At 36.0% G+C, this 17,440-nt stretch overlaps 3 protein-coding genes across 3 annotated transcripts; 1 reads left to right on the top strand and 2 right to left on the bottom strand.

Moving 5' to 3' along the window:
- Positions 1–689: 689 nt before the first annotated feature.
- Positions 690–4,450, top strand: LOC114139440 (uncharacterized). Its single transcript, XM_028009394.1, has 11 exons — positions 690–1,240; positions 1,339–1,403; positions 1,517–1,549; positions 1,644–1,691; positions 1,872–1,916; positions 1,998–2,048; positions 2,144–2,173; positions 3,391–3,747; positions 3,850–3,888; positions 3,995–4,034; positions 4,192–4,450. The coding sequence occupies exons 1-11, from the start codon at positions 1,233–1,235 to the stop codon at positions 4,208–4,210; spliced, it is 735 nt and encodes a 244-aa protein (XP_027865195.1). The 5' UTR covers positions 690–1,232; the 3' UTR covers positions 4,211–4,450.
- A 58-nt stretch (positions 4,451–4,508) lies between these two features.
- On the bottom strand, positions 4,509–5,955 carry tyrobp (transmembrane immune signaling adaptor TYROBP). Its single transcript, XM_028009405.1, has 5 exons — positions 5,539–5,955; positions 5,437–5,457; positions 5,209–5,352; positions 5,055–5,122; positions 4,509–4,847 (listed from the first exon to the last, which is right to left on the bottom strand). Exons 1-5 carry the CDS (start codon positions 5,573–5,575, stop codon positions 4,791–4,793), a joined length of 327 nt encoding a protein of 108 aa, XP_027865206.1. The 5' UTR covers positions 5,576–5,955; the 3' UTR covers positions 4,509–4,790.
- Positions 5,956–7,714: 1,759 nt separating this feature from the next.
- hcst (hematopoietic cell signal transducer) lies at positions 7,715–11,390 on the bottom strand. Its single transcript, XM_028007575.1, has 5 exons — positions 11,270–11,390; positions 10,792–10,862; positions 10,606–10,626; positions 10,255–10,389; positions 7,715–9,051 (listed from the first exon to the last, which is right to left on the bottom strand). The coding sequence occupies exons 2-5, from the start codon at positions 10,829–10,831 to the stop codon at positions 9,002–9,004; spliced, it is 246 nt and encodes an 81-aa protein (XP_027863376.1). The 5' UTR covers positions 10,832–10,862; positions 11,270–11,390; the 3' UTR covers positions 7,715–9,001.
- Between the last annotated feature and the right edge of the window lie 6,050 nt (positions 11,391–17,440).

Below are 17,440 nucleotides of genomic sequence, written 5' to 3' on the forward strand. Positions count from 1 at the left end.
ACGAGTCAGTGCCCTTTTGATGCTAGAGCAGAATGGATGTGGGCCTTTCTGTTGCAGTGGGCAAAGCTTCCAAAGAACTGTTTCATGATCTAAGGTATGGTGATACATTACAGACAGAATTACTGATCTGCATTAATTTTTTTGTACCTACTTTATCAATGCGGTCCTCCATGAGACTTCATTTTCATTTATTATTGGTTGAGATACAGTTTGGAATTACAAATGAACCCAGCCTACATGTTTTGGATTGTGGCAGCTGAAATACCCAATAAGAACCCTTTGCAAGGGAGCTTGCAGGCTCCACACTTAAATCTCTTTCCAAGATTTAAATCCGGGTTCTTCTTATTAAATACGTACTACTACTGTTTTATGAGGGTACAGTAAGTCAGAATGGAGAAAACAAGTCAGTTGTTTGTTTTTCTTTTAAAGGGCTTGGATTTTAAATCACTGTTCTAGGAGTAAAATTAAACAAAAAGCAATAACTTGAAATGTTGTTTTTCATTACGAGTTTTGATAAAAAAAAACATTTACTAAAACATGCGCCTAGAGTCTACGGAGCCCCTACTCAACTTTTTTTATTATTAAAAAATGTTTGTGTTTTTTAAATTGAAAATAAGTTTGTACGTTTTAAGCTATGTTTATTTTTTTATGTATGTGGTGTATGTATATGCTGTCTTCTTTGCTATTTTTCTTCAGTTTTAGGGAAGAAAGCTAAATTATAATATTTAGTAATCATTAAAGACACAGAATGACATTTTTGAAACTGCTGCTCTCCTAAAGGACCTTTGTTAATTAAAAACAAGGCCACATTTTATCAGTCAACATAAATGGGAAAAAAATCAACAACTCTGGTCTGATGCTGTATTTCAAAGCTGACTTCGGTCAAAGAAAAGGTCAAAGGACATTCTCTGAAGTAACCAGTCACCTGTAATTAGCATATATTAGAGGGTAAGACCCATCTCATCTGAATCTGTGTGTTATGAACTGTTGTTTTCAGGTTGAAAGGGAATGAATAGGCCCTTGTGAACTTATCAGAATCTAATTGTTGCTCTCTGGCACAGAAATGACGCAGTGTTCAACACACAGATGGAGTCTTTGACTGTAAGACTTAATCTGATCCATCTGGTCAGAATGTGTAATTAACTTTAGTACAGCCTTGATGTGGGAGTGGATAAAAAGCTCTACATGCACTCTTAACCAACAGAAGACAGAGTTGGGGAAACCACAAAAAGATGAAGTGGTAAGATGTTTGTAGATTTTTTTTTTCTTTAGTTAAGATACATTTTAATTCTTAGGATGCATAGAAATGAAATGACAGCAAATTTTGCTCTATTTCAGCTTCCTGTTTTGTTTGCTGCTGTTGGTGCCATTAGAAGTCATGGGAGTACAAGGCCAAATGAAAGGTAAACAGCATGAACCTAATTGTTTTTTCAAAACCAATTTGTAGTGAAAAGTGTTTGAAACCACTAAACCAGGCAGAGCTAATTACATTTTTTTCCTTCTTTTTCCCTCCAAGCTCAAAGACGACATGTGTTGATCTTTCTAAATGGTGATGATTGTTATCACTATTTCCTTCCCTCTAACTCCTGATATTTGTGGAATAATGCATGTTTTAACGACTGTGCATTTTTATATTCTTACAGAGGCATTTGGAGTAACTACTGAAAGAGCCACACCAGCCAAAGTCACAGGTTGGTGCATCACAAACAAAATAATTCCAGGTCTTCATTGTTCATCTCATTAGATCCTTAAACTTACTTTTGGTTCCCTGTCAGAACATTGAAAGAGAAACAAACAAGTGGGAAGAGAAACCTACACCTGGTCATTTTGAAGTTTTTGTGTTAATCTTTACCTTTTTCTTATGTTTACAGCAAAGAGGAACCCTGATAAACCACTAAGATACCAAGACTCCAATGGTACGCTTAATTTGTTGAAATGTATTTATTAACGATTAAAAATGGATCTTAATTTTAATAGAAAACAAATTTAATTTACAGATTTGTCTGAGATGCAATCAGTGGAGAGTTTTGTCACATCTGGATATCCAGGTACATTAAATATGTTTGTGATACAGAGATTATATATAGACATTATATTTACTTTCACAAAAGTAAAAAAAGAAAATTTCCTCTTAATATTTCAGGACCTGATCAAAGTGGAAGTGAAAGCAAAGGTTGAGTTTGAATCTGTGTTTTAAATTTCTTTAAATTACTAAGACTCCAGAGTTACGTGGCCCTGCAAAAGTATTCATATCCTTACAACATTTGTCACAATTTTGTAGTATTACAAATACAATAGTGGTATTTTTTTTTAAATTCTGACTTTATTTGATAGATCAACATCAAGTATTTTTTAATAATAAATTAGATTGGAATAGATAGATTAGTTACATTTGGTTTTATAAACAGAAACCTGAAAAGTTGACTGTGTATTAGTATTCACGCCACCAGGCTCAATACTTTGGGAAACCAATTTTTGCTGCAGTTACACCTGAAAGTCATTTGGGCTATGTTTCTACCACCTTTGGTGGCAGGAGCAAACACTTTTGTCTATTCTGCTTTGCAAAATAATCTTAAGATCAGTCAGATTAGATGGAGGGCATCATTGGATTCTATACCAGATCTGGCCTTTGACTTAACCATTCCAGCCGGAGCTCAGTTGTAGTTCTGGCTGTATTTCTAGGCTTTACATCCTGCTGTAAGTAACAAGTTTTGCAGCTTTCTTTCAGGATTGCCTTGTTTTCAGCTTCATTCATCTTATGATCAAATCTGACCAGCTTTCCTTTCTGAGGAAAGTATTTCCACAGTGAGACTGCCACCACCATGTTTTATGGAGGGGATAAAGTATTTCCACTTGTGCAGTATATCTTTGCAGCCACTGCAGTTTTACCCTGGGCCTCTTGGCTGCTTCTGACTAATGCTGAGGAAGACAGCCATGTATTTCGGTGGATTTGCTGTTGTGACATACTCTTTCCAATTCTGAAAGATGGATTTAGCAATGCTCTGTGAGATATTTAAAGCTTGTGGTATTATTTTATAACTTAATCATGCTCTAAATGACCCCACAGCAGACAGGAATACGTGTTCCTGTCTGCTGTGTGGAAGAAGTGTCAAATTTTCTTAACACAAGATTTTACACTATGGATCTAAGTGTAAGTGAGGGCGCTGAATAAAACTCAAATCAAACTTTTCAGATTAAAGTTTTTGTAGTGAATCCTGCTCCTTTCACAGTTATGTAGTTATATGTGTTGGGACACCTTATAAAACTCCTATAAAAAACAATGAAGTTTGTAATTGTGACATGACAAAACGTTGAAAGGGTATGACTAACTTTGTAAGGGACTTTATATGTTGATTCACATGCCATATAAAGAAATATATTTTCTTATAGAAACATCTAAAGACCACGACAGCTATGATGTTGTGGATCTCAAAGCTGGAGCAGTTGCGCCATCAAGGAGAAAAACACAAACAGGCACAGACAAAATGCAGCAGCTGGATAAGACCAGCAGGCATGTTCAGGGTAGCAGCCAGGAGCAGATCATTGGTCTAGGCAAGCAACAGGGAAGCGACGGACAGACTGATCTGGACAGTGAAGAGGGAACGATGGTGAGGTCTGGCAGAGCCACGCAAAGCACAAGTGTCCAAATCCAGGGGGAGAGGGTGAATGCAGATAAAAGCACGGAGACATCTTGGGAAAGCGCAGAGGTCAACAATGGAAAACTGACTGCGGTGCACAACAGTGAAGGTAAGAACAGCTGTCGTGTCATGTGTGAGGCACTCAAAAGTTTTCAAAAGAAAAAAAAAGGTGAACACTTCAAAGATGTTTAAAAATTGAATTTTCCCACAGAAACCAGAGAATACATCAGGTCTGAAACTTATCCCTTTGGTAAGAACGCATTTTCCTTCCTCAAGGGAGGAATGCAGCAGCTGATTGTGGAAGCATAAGCCATTCAGAAAAATGTTTTATTGCTTATTTTTACTTTCACTCACAGATGCCAGTAGACTGTTTGCTCCAGTCAAGTCTAGACCAAGGTTTGTTTCTTTTGCATTTTAAAACGACGCTCATCATTTTCTCAACTTTCTCAAGTTTCTTTTTATAATGGACATCTTTCAGTATCGTGTGTACATGCAGTTCATCTGTTGTAAGTGAATACACCTACTTTCCCTATTTTTTTTTTTTTTTGTCTAGAGCTACTTCCTCTGACTGAGTCAGGAGCCACCATGTATTGACTCATTCACAACAGACAGGATGCTTCAAAATACAGCAGGGAGTTTTTTTTATACCTCCAAATAGAAGCATTGTGTCCATTTTTTAATATTCTGATCATGTGAAGACATAGAGAAAAATAAAAATATTTTGAATGAATCTTATGTTGGATGTAAAGCAATAATAGGCTGCTTGCAATGAAAGCTGACGTAAGAAAAATATAATCAAATAAACAAAATGAAACCAGTTTTATTGAGTCTGACCAGAATTTTTCTGAAGGTAAACAATGATTGCAAAGATGGGTTTTATTGTATTTTATTAGTGAAGTGGTAAATACAAAAGAATTTACAAACACAACATGTACTGAATGCCATGCTCCACTCTACATTCTCAATGAGCACAACATAAATTAACTACAGAAACAACATTCAGATACTCCACACTATTTATCACTAGATTTATGCTAAATTATGAATTGCAAGGTAAGATTATACAAAGGGTTATTTGGCATAATTCTTTTATATATTTTACAGTAAGTCACAGACATAAAGTTGAGAATTTGAACAGTTTTCCACAGCATGTCATTTCCTAAAGTGTCGAAGTTCGTTGTAGATATCTGACTGCACTCCATGTAATTCCTTAAAAGTAAAGGAAACTTAAGTTAACCATCCACAATTCACAACAAAACACATTTTAAAATATTTAAATAAATATAAGAAAAAATAAAAAATGTCAAATCATAGAAACATATAGTCATTTACATAATAGGAATTATTATATGCATCAGTTTTTATACTTTTATAAAAATAATAAGTATTTTATCATTTCAAAGCTTACTATTTTACCTGGTATGGAGATTCTGTGTCTTCTGGGGTCATCTTCTTCGAGGCAGATAAGGACAGATTTCTTCTGCCTGTTGAGGGAAAATATTTAGGGTAGGTAAAATAAACACAAAATTCAACACAAATATCAATAAATGGCAGAAATGCACAAGGTCACCGTCGTGAGACTCCCGCTCCTTTCTTCTCCTGTGATGACTTGCGAAGAAGAACACAGAGATGATGAGGAACATGGTCAAGAGAATGTCAGAGGCAATGATGCCAATCACAGAGCCCATGTTTATCAGGTAGCAGGTGCCACATTCTGTGAGGAAACATTTTAAAAAATATTTTAAATGAAGCAAAATGTCATGTCATATATCTAAAGCAAATGGTTGAAGAGATCTACCTTGCTGTTCTTCCTCTGACCCTGTAACACATTATGATAGTAAAGCATCAGAGTCTGCATATGTCTAGACTGTTGTTGTTAGGGAGCGTGAATGTGACTCACCAAACATGGAGCCCACAACACAGAGAGCGTCGGGCATCTTCTCAGTTGAGGGAGAAATGAGAATCCGAAGACCAGCTGTTGTTTTGATCTTTGCCAAAAGGCTGCTTAGTGGTGTCCATAAACAAGATGCTGGAAGTGAGAGTCAGAAGGATTTCAGGCTCCACAACCAATATTATTACAAGGGTGGAGATTTGTCAGCAATGTGCTAGAGTCTGTTAAAGAAGGAGGAGCACAAAGTGGGAGTCCACTGACAAAAGAGGAAGTGGTCTTTCTGTTTTGCCTTTTTTCTGTTACATATCATATCTATGGCACCTGTAGTCGCTGGAATAGAAAGTGTCAATTTCACCTCCTGCTTTCAAGCCATAATTCACCTCATGTTGTAATTTTAATGGAATGATGCAAACGACGCAGCAGCAACCAGCAGCATCAGGTCACTCTCACGCCCAGAGTTTCTGCTGAAATACAAGCGATCACATCTTCAAACGGAGAGTTTCCTGAGACGGTGTGGTTTAGCGCAAGCGGCTGGAGTCTACTCTGGAGGCCCTCGACCACAGCTTTATCTGTAACAACACTGTCCTGTCAGCAAAATGAAAGTGAACTTTGTGTTCACTGGTTTTATGTGAAAAACATCTGTTTTTGGTTCATAATTAAATGCTGTATTTGTCAAAAATATCAAACACTGAACCTTTTCAAATGATTCACACACCTGCGCCTGTTCATAACTATTGCCGCATCTAACTGCAGTACAATTAATTTGTAAATCTAATGTATTAGCCCAACACAAAGTAGTACATAGTTGTGAAGTACAAAGAAATGCACATAGTTTTCAAAGTTTTTATTTATATTTTATTCGATTTTTTTTGCAAATAATAAATTGCTTTCGTACTTCTGCCCGGTCTTGCTGAAGAAAAACATTCTGCCTCCCCACATGTTTCACCACAGAGATGACCAGATTTGTGAAGTTCTCAGCGAGGGGTTTTCCTGAGAGACTCTCCAAACTGAACCTTGCAACCTTGTACCGTTGGCCTCTTGGCTGTTTATTGGATTAATGTTGTCCTATGTCAGCTTATCATTCAGATGAAGTGGCATTTCTTGCTAGGTAGTGCAGATGTCTCCCCTCTATAGTCGAGGGACTGACCAACACACATTACATCAGTAAATAAAAGCAAATAAATTACATCATGAGTAGTTAAAAGCATGTCGTTTTTGACCTAAGTGTGCTTTTGCTTTTCCACAACTTTATCTGTTAATGTGGACAATGGGAAGGGCCATAAACTCTTTGGTTTATATTTTAGTTTATGGATTGATCTCTATTAAGGAAACCACGCTTGAAATTGCTGCTAAGTACTTCTGGAGTAAATGTATTACCACTTCCAAGAACACAAATGTAAAGTCTTAGAAGTTCATTTGTCCAAGATAAGGTTCATTTCACAATCTTTTAATTAAAGCTCAACGCCTTTTTACTGTCCCTGTCAAGAGAGAGAGAGAAGCGGTCTGCATAAACTAAACCTATCAACAAATAGTTGGACTTGGGGGAATTTAACATATTGTGTTGATTTTCTCCAAAGTTAGGCAAAGAATCTGAGCGATAAGGTCTGAGTGTCCGACATATAAATTTTTTATTTTATTTTATTGTACTAAAGAATGAAGCAACTGGGCAGACAATGAAGAAACAGATCAGCCAGATAAAACAGAGATATAAAGCTGATTTTGGTCAGCATGTTTTCTGGGATGACTCAAGCAGCAGTTTCACCGCAGGGTTAGATCAACAAAGCAGCAAGACATTTGCTCATATCTGATCCAGTCTCCAAAACAGCTCGCAGCGCTGAAAAGTCACTTAACCACAATGATGGATAAGATAGAAAGAGAATAGAAGGTAAAAAGCATTACAATGGAGCTGTGCAAGCACAAACACGATTTTATTAACCAAACAGAATTAATAAAATTTTTTGAAGGAAAGGTATTTGAAGACAAACACCAAAAAATAACCCCGATTAAATGGATGTGTTGTGAAATGCAAAATAAAACAAACACATATGGCTAAATTTCAATTCTTTGATTTTCCCTCCAATGAACTTGATTTTTTGTCCTCCAAGAAAGAAATATTTCATAACTGGTCAAAAAAGACACTTCCCATTGATTTATTCAAATAAAATAAGTAAACATTTAACACACATAGGCTTCAGAAATTTATTTAGAACAAAGCTAAAACAGCACATTAGATGATGTATACATTAATAAAGTAATAGTTGGATAGTGCATAATCAAGAGAATGTTCAAAGACAATATTGTTTTTAAAATCCCATAAATCATTTCCCACCATTGTCTAGTCTAATCTATATCAAAAGCAATCTGCAGAGAGCGCTGTTACGTAGTTCTAACCAATATTTAATGTGCACGGATAACATTCAACCACATTTTTTTTCAGTTCACAATTAGTTCTTCATTTCCAAAGCTTTCATTGCAAAACTTAGTAAAAATGTAGAAGAAAAACAAAAAACTAAAACGAAACGTACCAATCTTTTAAATGTGACTGAGCCCCAACAAGAATTTGTGGGAAGTTTAAATACCCAAAATAAGTCGGTTTTGTTGTTGTTGTGTGTTTAAAATGAATACTATTTATTTTGTCTTTAAACAGAAATGGGCCTAAATGATCAAGTAAAGTTAATTTGAAAGGTGATTAAAATAGGGATCTGGCAAATTCTGTAAGACATCATGAAAGTTTGACTACCTTTTTAAAATGGTGTTCTTAATGATTGTGAGGATCCTTGGTTAAATAATTAAAAAAATACTCCATTTAAACAAAATTAACATTTACTGCAGCAACAAGAGATTTTTTTAATCATTGCTACAAGTAGATTTACTCAGTCAAGAATACAAAAAACACAATCATTAAATAACATTAAAAATTACAATTTTGACACCAAGTATTTTTGCAAATTACTGGTGTAACATTTATAGTGCCAGTTTTTAAAATTTGATCAGAGAATATTTACTGGCTGTTTTTATGTTGTACTGAAATGTTGTGACACTGACAGCAATTTCTCTTATCTACTCTTCAAAATGGGACAGTCAATAGAAAATACCATTCAAATAAGCCAGAGTAATTAGTTAAGAAATTGATTCAATAAAATAGCTGCTCACCAGAACTTGCTCATATAGCAATTCTAAACATTTTGTAGCAAGTAGACTGTAACAAACGAGGCATGATGAGCTTTACTTGCCAAACGCACACATGGAGGAAGAGGAAATGAGGGAGGGTGATAAAAAAGTATTTTTAAGCTAGATGTTAGAAAACAGCAGCAGGATTATGGCGATAGCAAATTATGATCTTGTTTCAAAGCTTTTTCTGCACATATTTACCAGGAATATCAATAATTATGGAGGATGCTGTAAAAATACTTGTCTGAAAAAAAATAGTAAAGAGAGCCACCACTTTAGGATAATGATCAATAAAACATTTTTATTTTATGTTCTTCACGTTGGCCCGAACATTCATATAAACCTTGTCAGCTGTGAAGAGATGAGAGAAGAGAGAAACAACACACAAAATTAAAATAGGGCATGAAAAACATATAAAAGGAGCCAGATATATGCAGTTGAAACCAGAGGTTTACATACACCAAATAAAAAGACACATTCACAATTTCTTTTCACTGTCTGAAGTTTAATCAGGCCAAACACCTCTTGCTTTAGGTCAGTTAGAATGAGCAAAGTTAATTCTATGTCTTAAATGCTGCGATAATCACAAGCATATAAATATGTCAAAGTTTTATTTTTTAATGTCTTCAAAATCAGAAGTATACATACAGAATGATTATTATCTCTACAATGGGGGAAAGCCAAGACGATGTCATGTCTTTGGAAGCTTATGATAGGTTAACTGACATAAGTTAGCCAATCATAAGTTAACTTATGTCACATCGGAAACACTTATTGATACATTTTAAGACCACACCATTTTAAGATGTTGCCTGAACCTGGTAGGACGATGTTGTTACACACAGTGAAACATGTCCTTTACAGAACATGTTTCTGTAAACTGTAATTTACAAATGCGTACAGAGACAAAGACCTTCATTTCTGGAGACATATCCTGTGGCCTGATTAAACTAAAGTGAGACTGGGCAGAATGGCCATAATTTCTTTTGGAGGAAAAAGTCATATTAAGCCTGGAAACACCATCTGAACAGTGAGGAATAGCGGTGGCAACCTCCTGTCCGGAGCTATTTGCTGCAGGAGGAACAAGTGCACTTATGTGCACATTATGTGAAAGTATTGAAGCAACATTGAAAGATATCAGCCAGGGAAATACAAATAAACAATGATCCTATACATATGCATAGTGGTTACAAAATGGATTAAGGACAAGAAACTCCATGTTTTGTTTTGTTTGTGGACCTGATCTTAATCCTGTATAAGTTTGTGGGTAGATCTTAGGATTGTGCAAAGATGCGGCCTCCAAATCTGACTGTAGCTAATGTTATTGTGGTATTTAGCAAAAAGAAATAATTTTGGTAACTGTAACTGTCTTAAAACAAGAGTAGTTTGGCCTGATTTAACTTCAGACAGTAAAAACAGTGTGTATGTCTTTTGCTTCAGTGTTCCTGAACCTCTGGGTTCAAATGTAGTTTAATTAAATTCTAAGGACACTATTTCCAGTATTAGATCTGGAAAAAACAAATATCTATGCATAGCTTCCTCTCAAAGCCTTACCGTTATCTATTTTCTGACGTCGGAAACTGGCACATCGGTAGGTGACGACCACAATGATAAGAGTCAGCAACAAATCTGCAGCGATGACGCCTGCTATTGTCCCTGGCTCAATTCTGTAGCAAGAGACGTTGCTGTCTGGCAAGCGGAGACAAACAGAAAAGGTGACAGAAGAAGGAGTAGGTTGCTAGACAACTGACACAATAAAAGACACACCAATGGAAAATATGATTGATCAAGTTTGCAGGTTTTTGGTTCTGCAGCTGTGCAGCTGTTTGCTTTTTTTCTTTTGCAGATTGTGAGAGTACAAAACAGATTTCAGGGCTGTGTTCATCTTCTATGTGATGTACATACCTGCTAGGGCCACAGTCAGACCTAACACAAAGAAAACAAAGAAACAAGAACTGAAATATATCACTGGTGATATGTTAGTGCTTCTGTGAAATTTCCATTTAACTGAGTGTTGGTGGTTACATTTCCTGTAACAGACCACCTAAATGTGAAGAGATGCAAAGAGCAAAGCAAAAAAATGACACTTACTGCACAGAAAAAACAGCAGAGTGGTGAAGTTGTCAGCCATTGCTTTTTGAGTCAGTTCAAGTTTGTTAAATCTGAAGAGCAAAACACAGAGACACATATCTCAGAGGAAAAAAAATTATTCAGTACACATTCGCAAATTGTACCTTTCAGTTTCATCGTATTTGACGGTAGCATTATAGATGAATGCTGTACATGGTGTGATTAACAAACTTGAACAAACTTGAACAAAGAAAGATGTAAGGAGATCAAAAAGTAAGTAAAAAAAAACCTTTTACAAAATATTTCTAAATAATCATCACCGTTTAGCCTTAAAGCAGATTACATTCTTGGAACTAAATATTAAATGTTAGCTTTTATATCAACATCTGTCGAAAATAGATGAGTATTTTGGATCAACACAACTTTAGATGGTTTTAGAATAATAAAACAAGAAAAGTTGTGGAAGAGAAAGTCAGTGTAAGAGACTAGCTCCACATACCTTCTCTGCTTGGCTTCATGTGCCTTGTGCAATCCAAAAGATGATGTGAGAACAGTGTTTGCTGCAGCAAGGTGACGTCTGACTTCCTATAGTGGGCTGAAATGCTGCCTGTTTGTTTTCGTGTAAACAATACAAGTCATCAACAGGCTGCTTCCTTCTTTTATTTGGTATTTTATTTGTGGGCATTACACATTAGCTAAATTTAAAAACACACACAAATACCTTTATAATTTCTGACAATGGCTGTCGTTACACATTTCCTGTGAACTACATGAACAGCTAATAACAGATCTGCTATGGGAAGGTGACAAAATGTGTAGGCGTCTTAAAGGTCAACACTTTGTTCCAATCTGATGATTAACTGTTAAAAATCCGACATCATTATTACTAAGATGATGACAAATTATGTTCATCACACACCTGTCCATGCTTCAAGATTTAATCCATCATTTTATTTCACTTTGTTTTTGTTGTATTTTGATTCTTCAGTGCAAGAAATACGTAAAACATATTAATTATAATAAGCATATGCCTAATATTGTGCCATGTAAACTAAGTTTCATTATGTAAATGCAAAACATTTTATTTGAATGTTTTAATAGATTAGTGTGTTGAAATACACATATGATTTTGCTTAAGGCCTCTGTGAAAAATTAGTACATTAAAGCATTTATAAATTATGCAACATTCCTGATTAAAGTTTAAAGGGTTTTCATATTCTTGTCAGGGAGTCCCTGATGTTGTAATACTCCGTAGTCTGTATCTTGAGCATTTGGATATACATAGTTTACCCTGACGTTAAAGCCTTGGGAAACCCCACATGTGGTTGTTTTTAGCTCAGATTTCTATCTGTTGAAGGACAAAAACTAAGCTAGAACAGAAACAGACAATCTCATCCACTTTTTTTCTCGATCAGTATCTTTTGATCATAATGTGAAATGCAGAACTGAGATCTAATGGTATACATTCAATTAGAATGTGCACTCTGATGAGACTCATTTGCCAGATTCTAACTATCTTTTGACAATATCTTATAGACAGACAGATGTTAAACTTATTTTTCACTGGGCCCAGATTCCTCTGTTAAAATATATTTTATCAGTCTGATGTAATATTTTGATTGTAAATGTTGTGCTTTCATAAACTGCAAGTAGAAAAATCATCAAAATTACCATCAAAAGGGAGGATTCTTTTCAGTTTGGGTGTAGTTAATTCATATACTGTATGTGTGTAATGGTTCACTAGAGGGACCCAGAAAATCAGCCACGACACAGGAGTGAGCAGAAAACTCTGATATTTATTAAAAGGCAGCTTAAACCGGGCACGCAGGATCGTCTGCTGCAGCACTGCGAAGGGGGGCGGAGAGGAGAGATCGGTGACTGGACAAATAGCAACAAAAGGATCTGTTACTGCGTGTGTGTGAAGGGAACACTAACCTGGCTTGGCGATCAGTAACTGAAGTGATCGGCTGAGGAACCAGGAGGAGCGCGGATGCTGCGCTGACGCAAAGCTCGGCAGGAAGTGCCTGGGGAGGGAAGCGCTGATGCAGGGCAGCCTACAAACTAGTTAGGCAGCAGAAGAACCAAATCCAGATCCGAATCCTTAGTCAGACGGGCCGAGGTCATGCACGATCGGGGCTAAGGGTAGAATCCGTGGGAGTGGGCGAGAGCGGTGTAACTGAAACAGGCATGGGTCGAGATCCAGAAGGGCGATAGTAATAGTCCGACAAGGGCAAGGCAAAAGGGGCAGGTCCGAGGAACAAAGCGTGGTGGTGGCTATGAGGGCAAGGTAAAAGTGCTGGAAAACTACTTGCTGAAAGCGTTCGATAATCTGGCAGTGTGGTTGCGACTGAGAGAGGCTTAAGAAGGGAGACAATCAGGAAGCAACGCAGGTGCGAGGAATAACGGAAATGAGGGGCGTGACTAGGATTGGCTCAAACAGAAAACAGTACAATGTGAACATCACAATGTGCTTCACTTAGTGAACTGAATTACTGAAATTAATGAACTTATAGATATTCTAATTCATTGAAAATGACTGTATATGTGTTTGTATCTGTTTGTCCTTTTCTGGACTAGAAACGGATTTAGTCAGCATCAGTCTAAATTTGTACAATACCCTAATCAGAATTTCAGTTGAAGGTCTGATTCATTATTGTCTAAAGTGTGTTATACCATCCATGTGGCCAGCAGGGGGCTCCAAGTAGACCAAATGTTTAAATGACAGCCCTTGAGTCAGGAAGTGCAATCTTTGAGCCTCACCACTTGCAGTGAGCAGGCTCAACTCCATGAATTAAAGCATGGTGACCTGGCATCCATCCGTCTGTCCGTCCATCCATCCATCCTTCCATCCTTCCATCCAGACAGTAAACTTGAAAGTCTGAGGTTTTTGAACCAGAGACTCTCTTCTCCACTACTGTACATTGAGAACCATCCCATGAAAACCTTAGCCAGGATGTGAGATAAGCGGCATTCCAGGAATAGTTAAGATTGCCGACACACCTCTGACTTTGATTATAAGATCGACCTTTAAAACATTTATCTCATTTACATTTTCTGTTGTGTGTCTTGCTTCTGCTGTCCTTATGATGCTACATTTTTGTTGTCCCTGAAATAACATGATCTTTTAATGTAGTGTTGCACTACAAGGACATTGCTGAAACAGTTTTGCATATAAATCAAAGAAGAACTGGTGTACCTATTTCTTTTCCCCATACCCGGTTTCTTAGAACACTGGTTCTTCAAAAGAACAAGTACATTCATAAAAACAAACGTGAAAACACATTGCTTTACAATTAAACTCAAATATGATTTTTCAGTTAAATTATTTTCACCTGAGAAAGTCTAATAAACATATATTTTGTGAACTTATAGGCAAATGGAAACAAGGTCATTTATCTATATATTTTATATCAAAAGCCTGGAATAGACAAGGTGTACATTTGCTTTTCACCATAACTGACCTAGTTTAAATGCCTGATTCATGTGGTCATCAAAAAAATAAAAGGTCACCTTAAAAATCTGGATTTCTGTTTTCCATACCATCTAATCTTTTCTGATAAATGCAGAAAAAGCTCAGTGACTCTTTTGCTTCCACATTGAATGGTTAACACATTTATTGTAGCTTTCTTATGTGTTACATTGATAAATTAGAATATTGTATCATTTTGTTTTAGATATTGAGTGCAAAAGACAATTTTCAAATAATAATAATAACACATCAGTAAAGTTATATTTGACTACTCTCATTGTCATTGCATATTATTTATGTATTTCATTGTTCAATCACTCATTAAAATGTCAAATTAATGAGATGGATCAAAAAGTATTCAGTAATCAGAGAAAATGGAGCAGAGATTAAAATTTTTTTTTTTTCAATATTTTATCCTTCCTTTGTTACATTACATTCTGTACATTTAAGAAGCTTTGGTCTTTCAGCTGATATCAGCAGTGCAGTGCTAGTTCAAATACTGTTTTTTGCTCGTTAGGACAGTAGAGGGAGCTGTTGTACAGCCTACAGATTGAACAGTTCAGAGGCAAATTAAGAACCAAGTAGAACAAAAGGGAGAGAGTTTATGTTAGACTCAGGGGTAGCCATATACCGGTAGTGGTTTGGTTTAGGATAAGGTTCAGCGTTAGGCTATAAAAATGAGTACAAAATGAATGGAAGTCAATGCAAAGTCCTTGTGAAGATTTGTGAGTGTATAGAGTTATTGTTGAGTTATTTTTTGGAAGAAGTTAGTCATCTGGTTAAAAGACAAGAGACAAGACATGAGGCTTTAACGTTTTCTATGAAGTGTTACAGAATTTCCTTTCACACAGTGTTGTCTCAGCAGCTCAGGGCATCTGGAAGAAATTCAGTTTTCAGCAAAACACAACGAAATGTCGTCCTATAAATGTCACAAATATATTAGATTGAGTTCATCCTTTTTTGTATATCTTATTAAGAGAAAAACACATGATCACTTGTAGATTGTCAAGTCAAGTTTATTTGTATTGCTCATTTCAGCAACAAGGCAGTTGAACATGCTTTACATCATAAAAAAGACATCATAGAGTCAACAATCGTGAAACAAGCAATGAACATTACATTTTGTCAAATGTGTCATCAAAATCATCAAACAAGATCAGAGATGTTGATCAATCTTCCATTTACTGCTAATCAAAGGCAATTTTGAACAGGCGGACCGTTAGTCAAGATTCAAAGAAACGTAATATTTCAGGCTGTTGTACAGTTTTCTGCAAGGTTGTTCAAGATTAGATAGTGTCATATTTAATGCAAAATGTTATTAATTTTAATAAAAGTTGAGCATGATTAAAATCCCCCTCTATGAGATTGTGGTCCCCGAGGTTTTAGTGGGTGCCCTAAAATAATGAGGTCTTGGATCTCAATGAAGACCGCCAGTATAAATGAAGAACAAATAAATAAAAAAAATCTCTTTTGGATGAATTTATGTTTTGCCCACAAAAGTAATTACATTTTCCAACTAGCTTGTAAGCCCATGTCACTGTGAGGAATTTTTGTTTTTTGGCTTTATGTGTACATAACCAATATGTAATCATGTTGAAATGATGATGTCACAAACACAAATCTAAACCTTCAACCTTAAGCATGTCAAGTGTAACAACAGCAAGCTTCATGCCCATGACCCATGTCTTCTTCTTTATTTAGGGTGTTTTTGTCATTGTCATTACAAATAGCTTAGCTTCTGTTACACTTTGGGTCTGTTGATAGAGAGGAAGACATTTCTAGAAATATCAAGTCTATGACTAACTTTTCTGAAAGGACTAATGGAAAGACTGTTTCAGAAGAACTATACTTGTATGAGAAGACCTTGCAAGTCCTTGATGACGACGTGTCTAGCCACAAATCTGTTTTGAAGTGCATACTTGAAAAAATGTTGGGTGTGTTAGGAAAATCTTTCAATTCAAAGCCTTTTATCCAGGCGAATTCAAAGCAATACGTAAACACAAATACATTTATAGAATACTATCCATGTGCTGTTCATAGAATAGGTGACTCCATGAATCAGCTTTAGGTGGAATCATTTTAAGGCATAGTAATTCTTTGTGTTATTGGATATGAGCTCTATTGAAATACAATTTTTTTTTAACTTATTTTAATTAGTTAATTTCTGATGTTTTTCTTTTTTTACTACCTGAAGAGGAGCAGTTTGTTAAGTTTCTCATTCTTTGAAGAATCCTTCTTGTTCAACACTGGTTTTGAAAGTTCTTTTTAGTTATACCAAAGTAAAATGTAAAATAAATATCCCTTCATTAGATATGAATGACAAGCTCATATTGATCAAAGTGATGAACAATCAGGTGACATTTTTCAAGAAAATATTGAGTTAAGTGATGTGACAAAACTTTTTGTACACTTTGAGTCCGATTACACGTGTTGTAAAACTAACACAAGGGTGATGTTCTTTGGCTGCTGTATTTCAAAAAACATGTTGAAGACTTTTTTGTTATGAGATATTAATTCTGCTGGTTCGCAGAAAATGATGAAGTCTGGTAGTCAATTTGTGACCTTAAGCTCACTGCACTTGGGACATGTAGCAGGACAATAATTCAAAACACCACATCTGAATGGCTCAAATAACTAAAGATATAAAAAGTAGCAGTTTGGAGTGGCCTAGTTAAAGGCTGTATTTACATTGAAATGCTGTAGTACAACATTGAATAAGCAAGTGATGATCAAAAATCCCCTGACTGAAGTATAACAATTAAGCAATCCAGAAAGGGCCACAACTCCACAACAACAACATACAGTAACATTATTTGCCAGTTATAACCAACTCTTCATGGCAGTAGTTGTCTGGTATAATTTTAGCTTTTATATGAAAATTGCAGTTTTATATCCTGCTGAACACAATAAAACTACAACAAATAGCACTAATTTGAAATAATTAATAATAAAATAAAAATATTCTTTTAAAAATAGTAATGCTGTTTTTAATGTCAGTTTTCCGTTATCCCAGACTTTCTGTATTACTGTAATTCACACAGCTGATCGCCCAACAAGAGGCTAACTTCTCCATAACTGTGCAACGTCGCATTTCTCCGCACTCTTCTCGCTTGGCTGAAGTTGCGGGGGTGTGCTGGGTTTCCCAGGGGGCGGGGCTTCGAGGCGGGGACAACGCGGTGCCTACAAGCGGCAGGGGTTGTA

The sequence above is a fragment of the Xiphophorus couchianus genome, chromosome 3 (genome assembly GCF_001444195.1).
Source record: "Xiphophorus couchianus chromosome 3, X_couchianus-1.0, whole genome shotgun sequence".
Classification (NCBI taxonomy): Eukaryota; Metazoa; Chordata; class Actinopteri; order Cyprinodontiformes; family Poeciliidae; genus Xiphophorus; species Xiphophorus couchianus.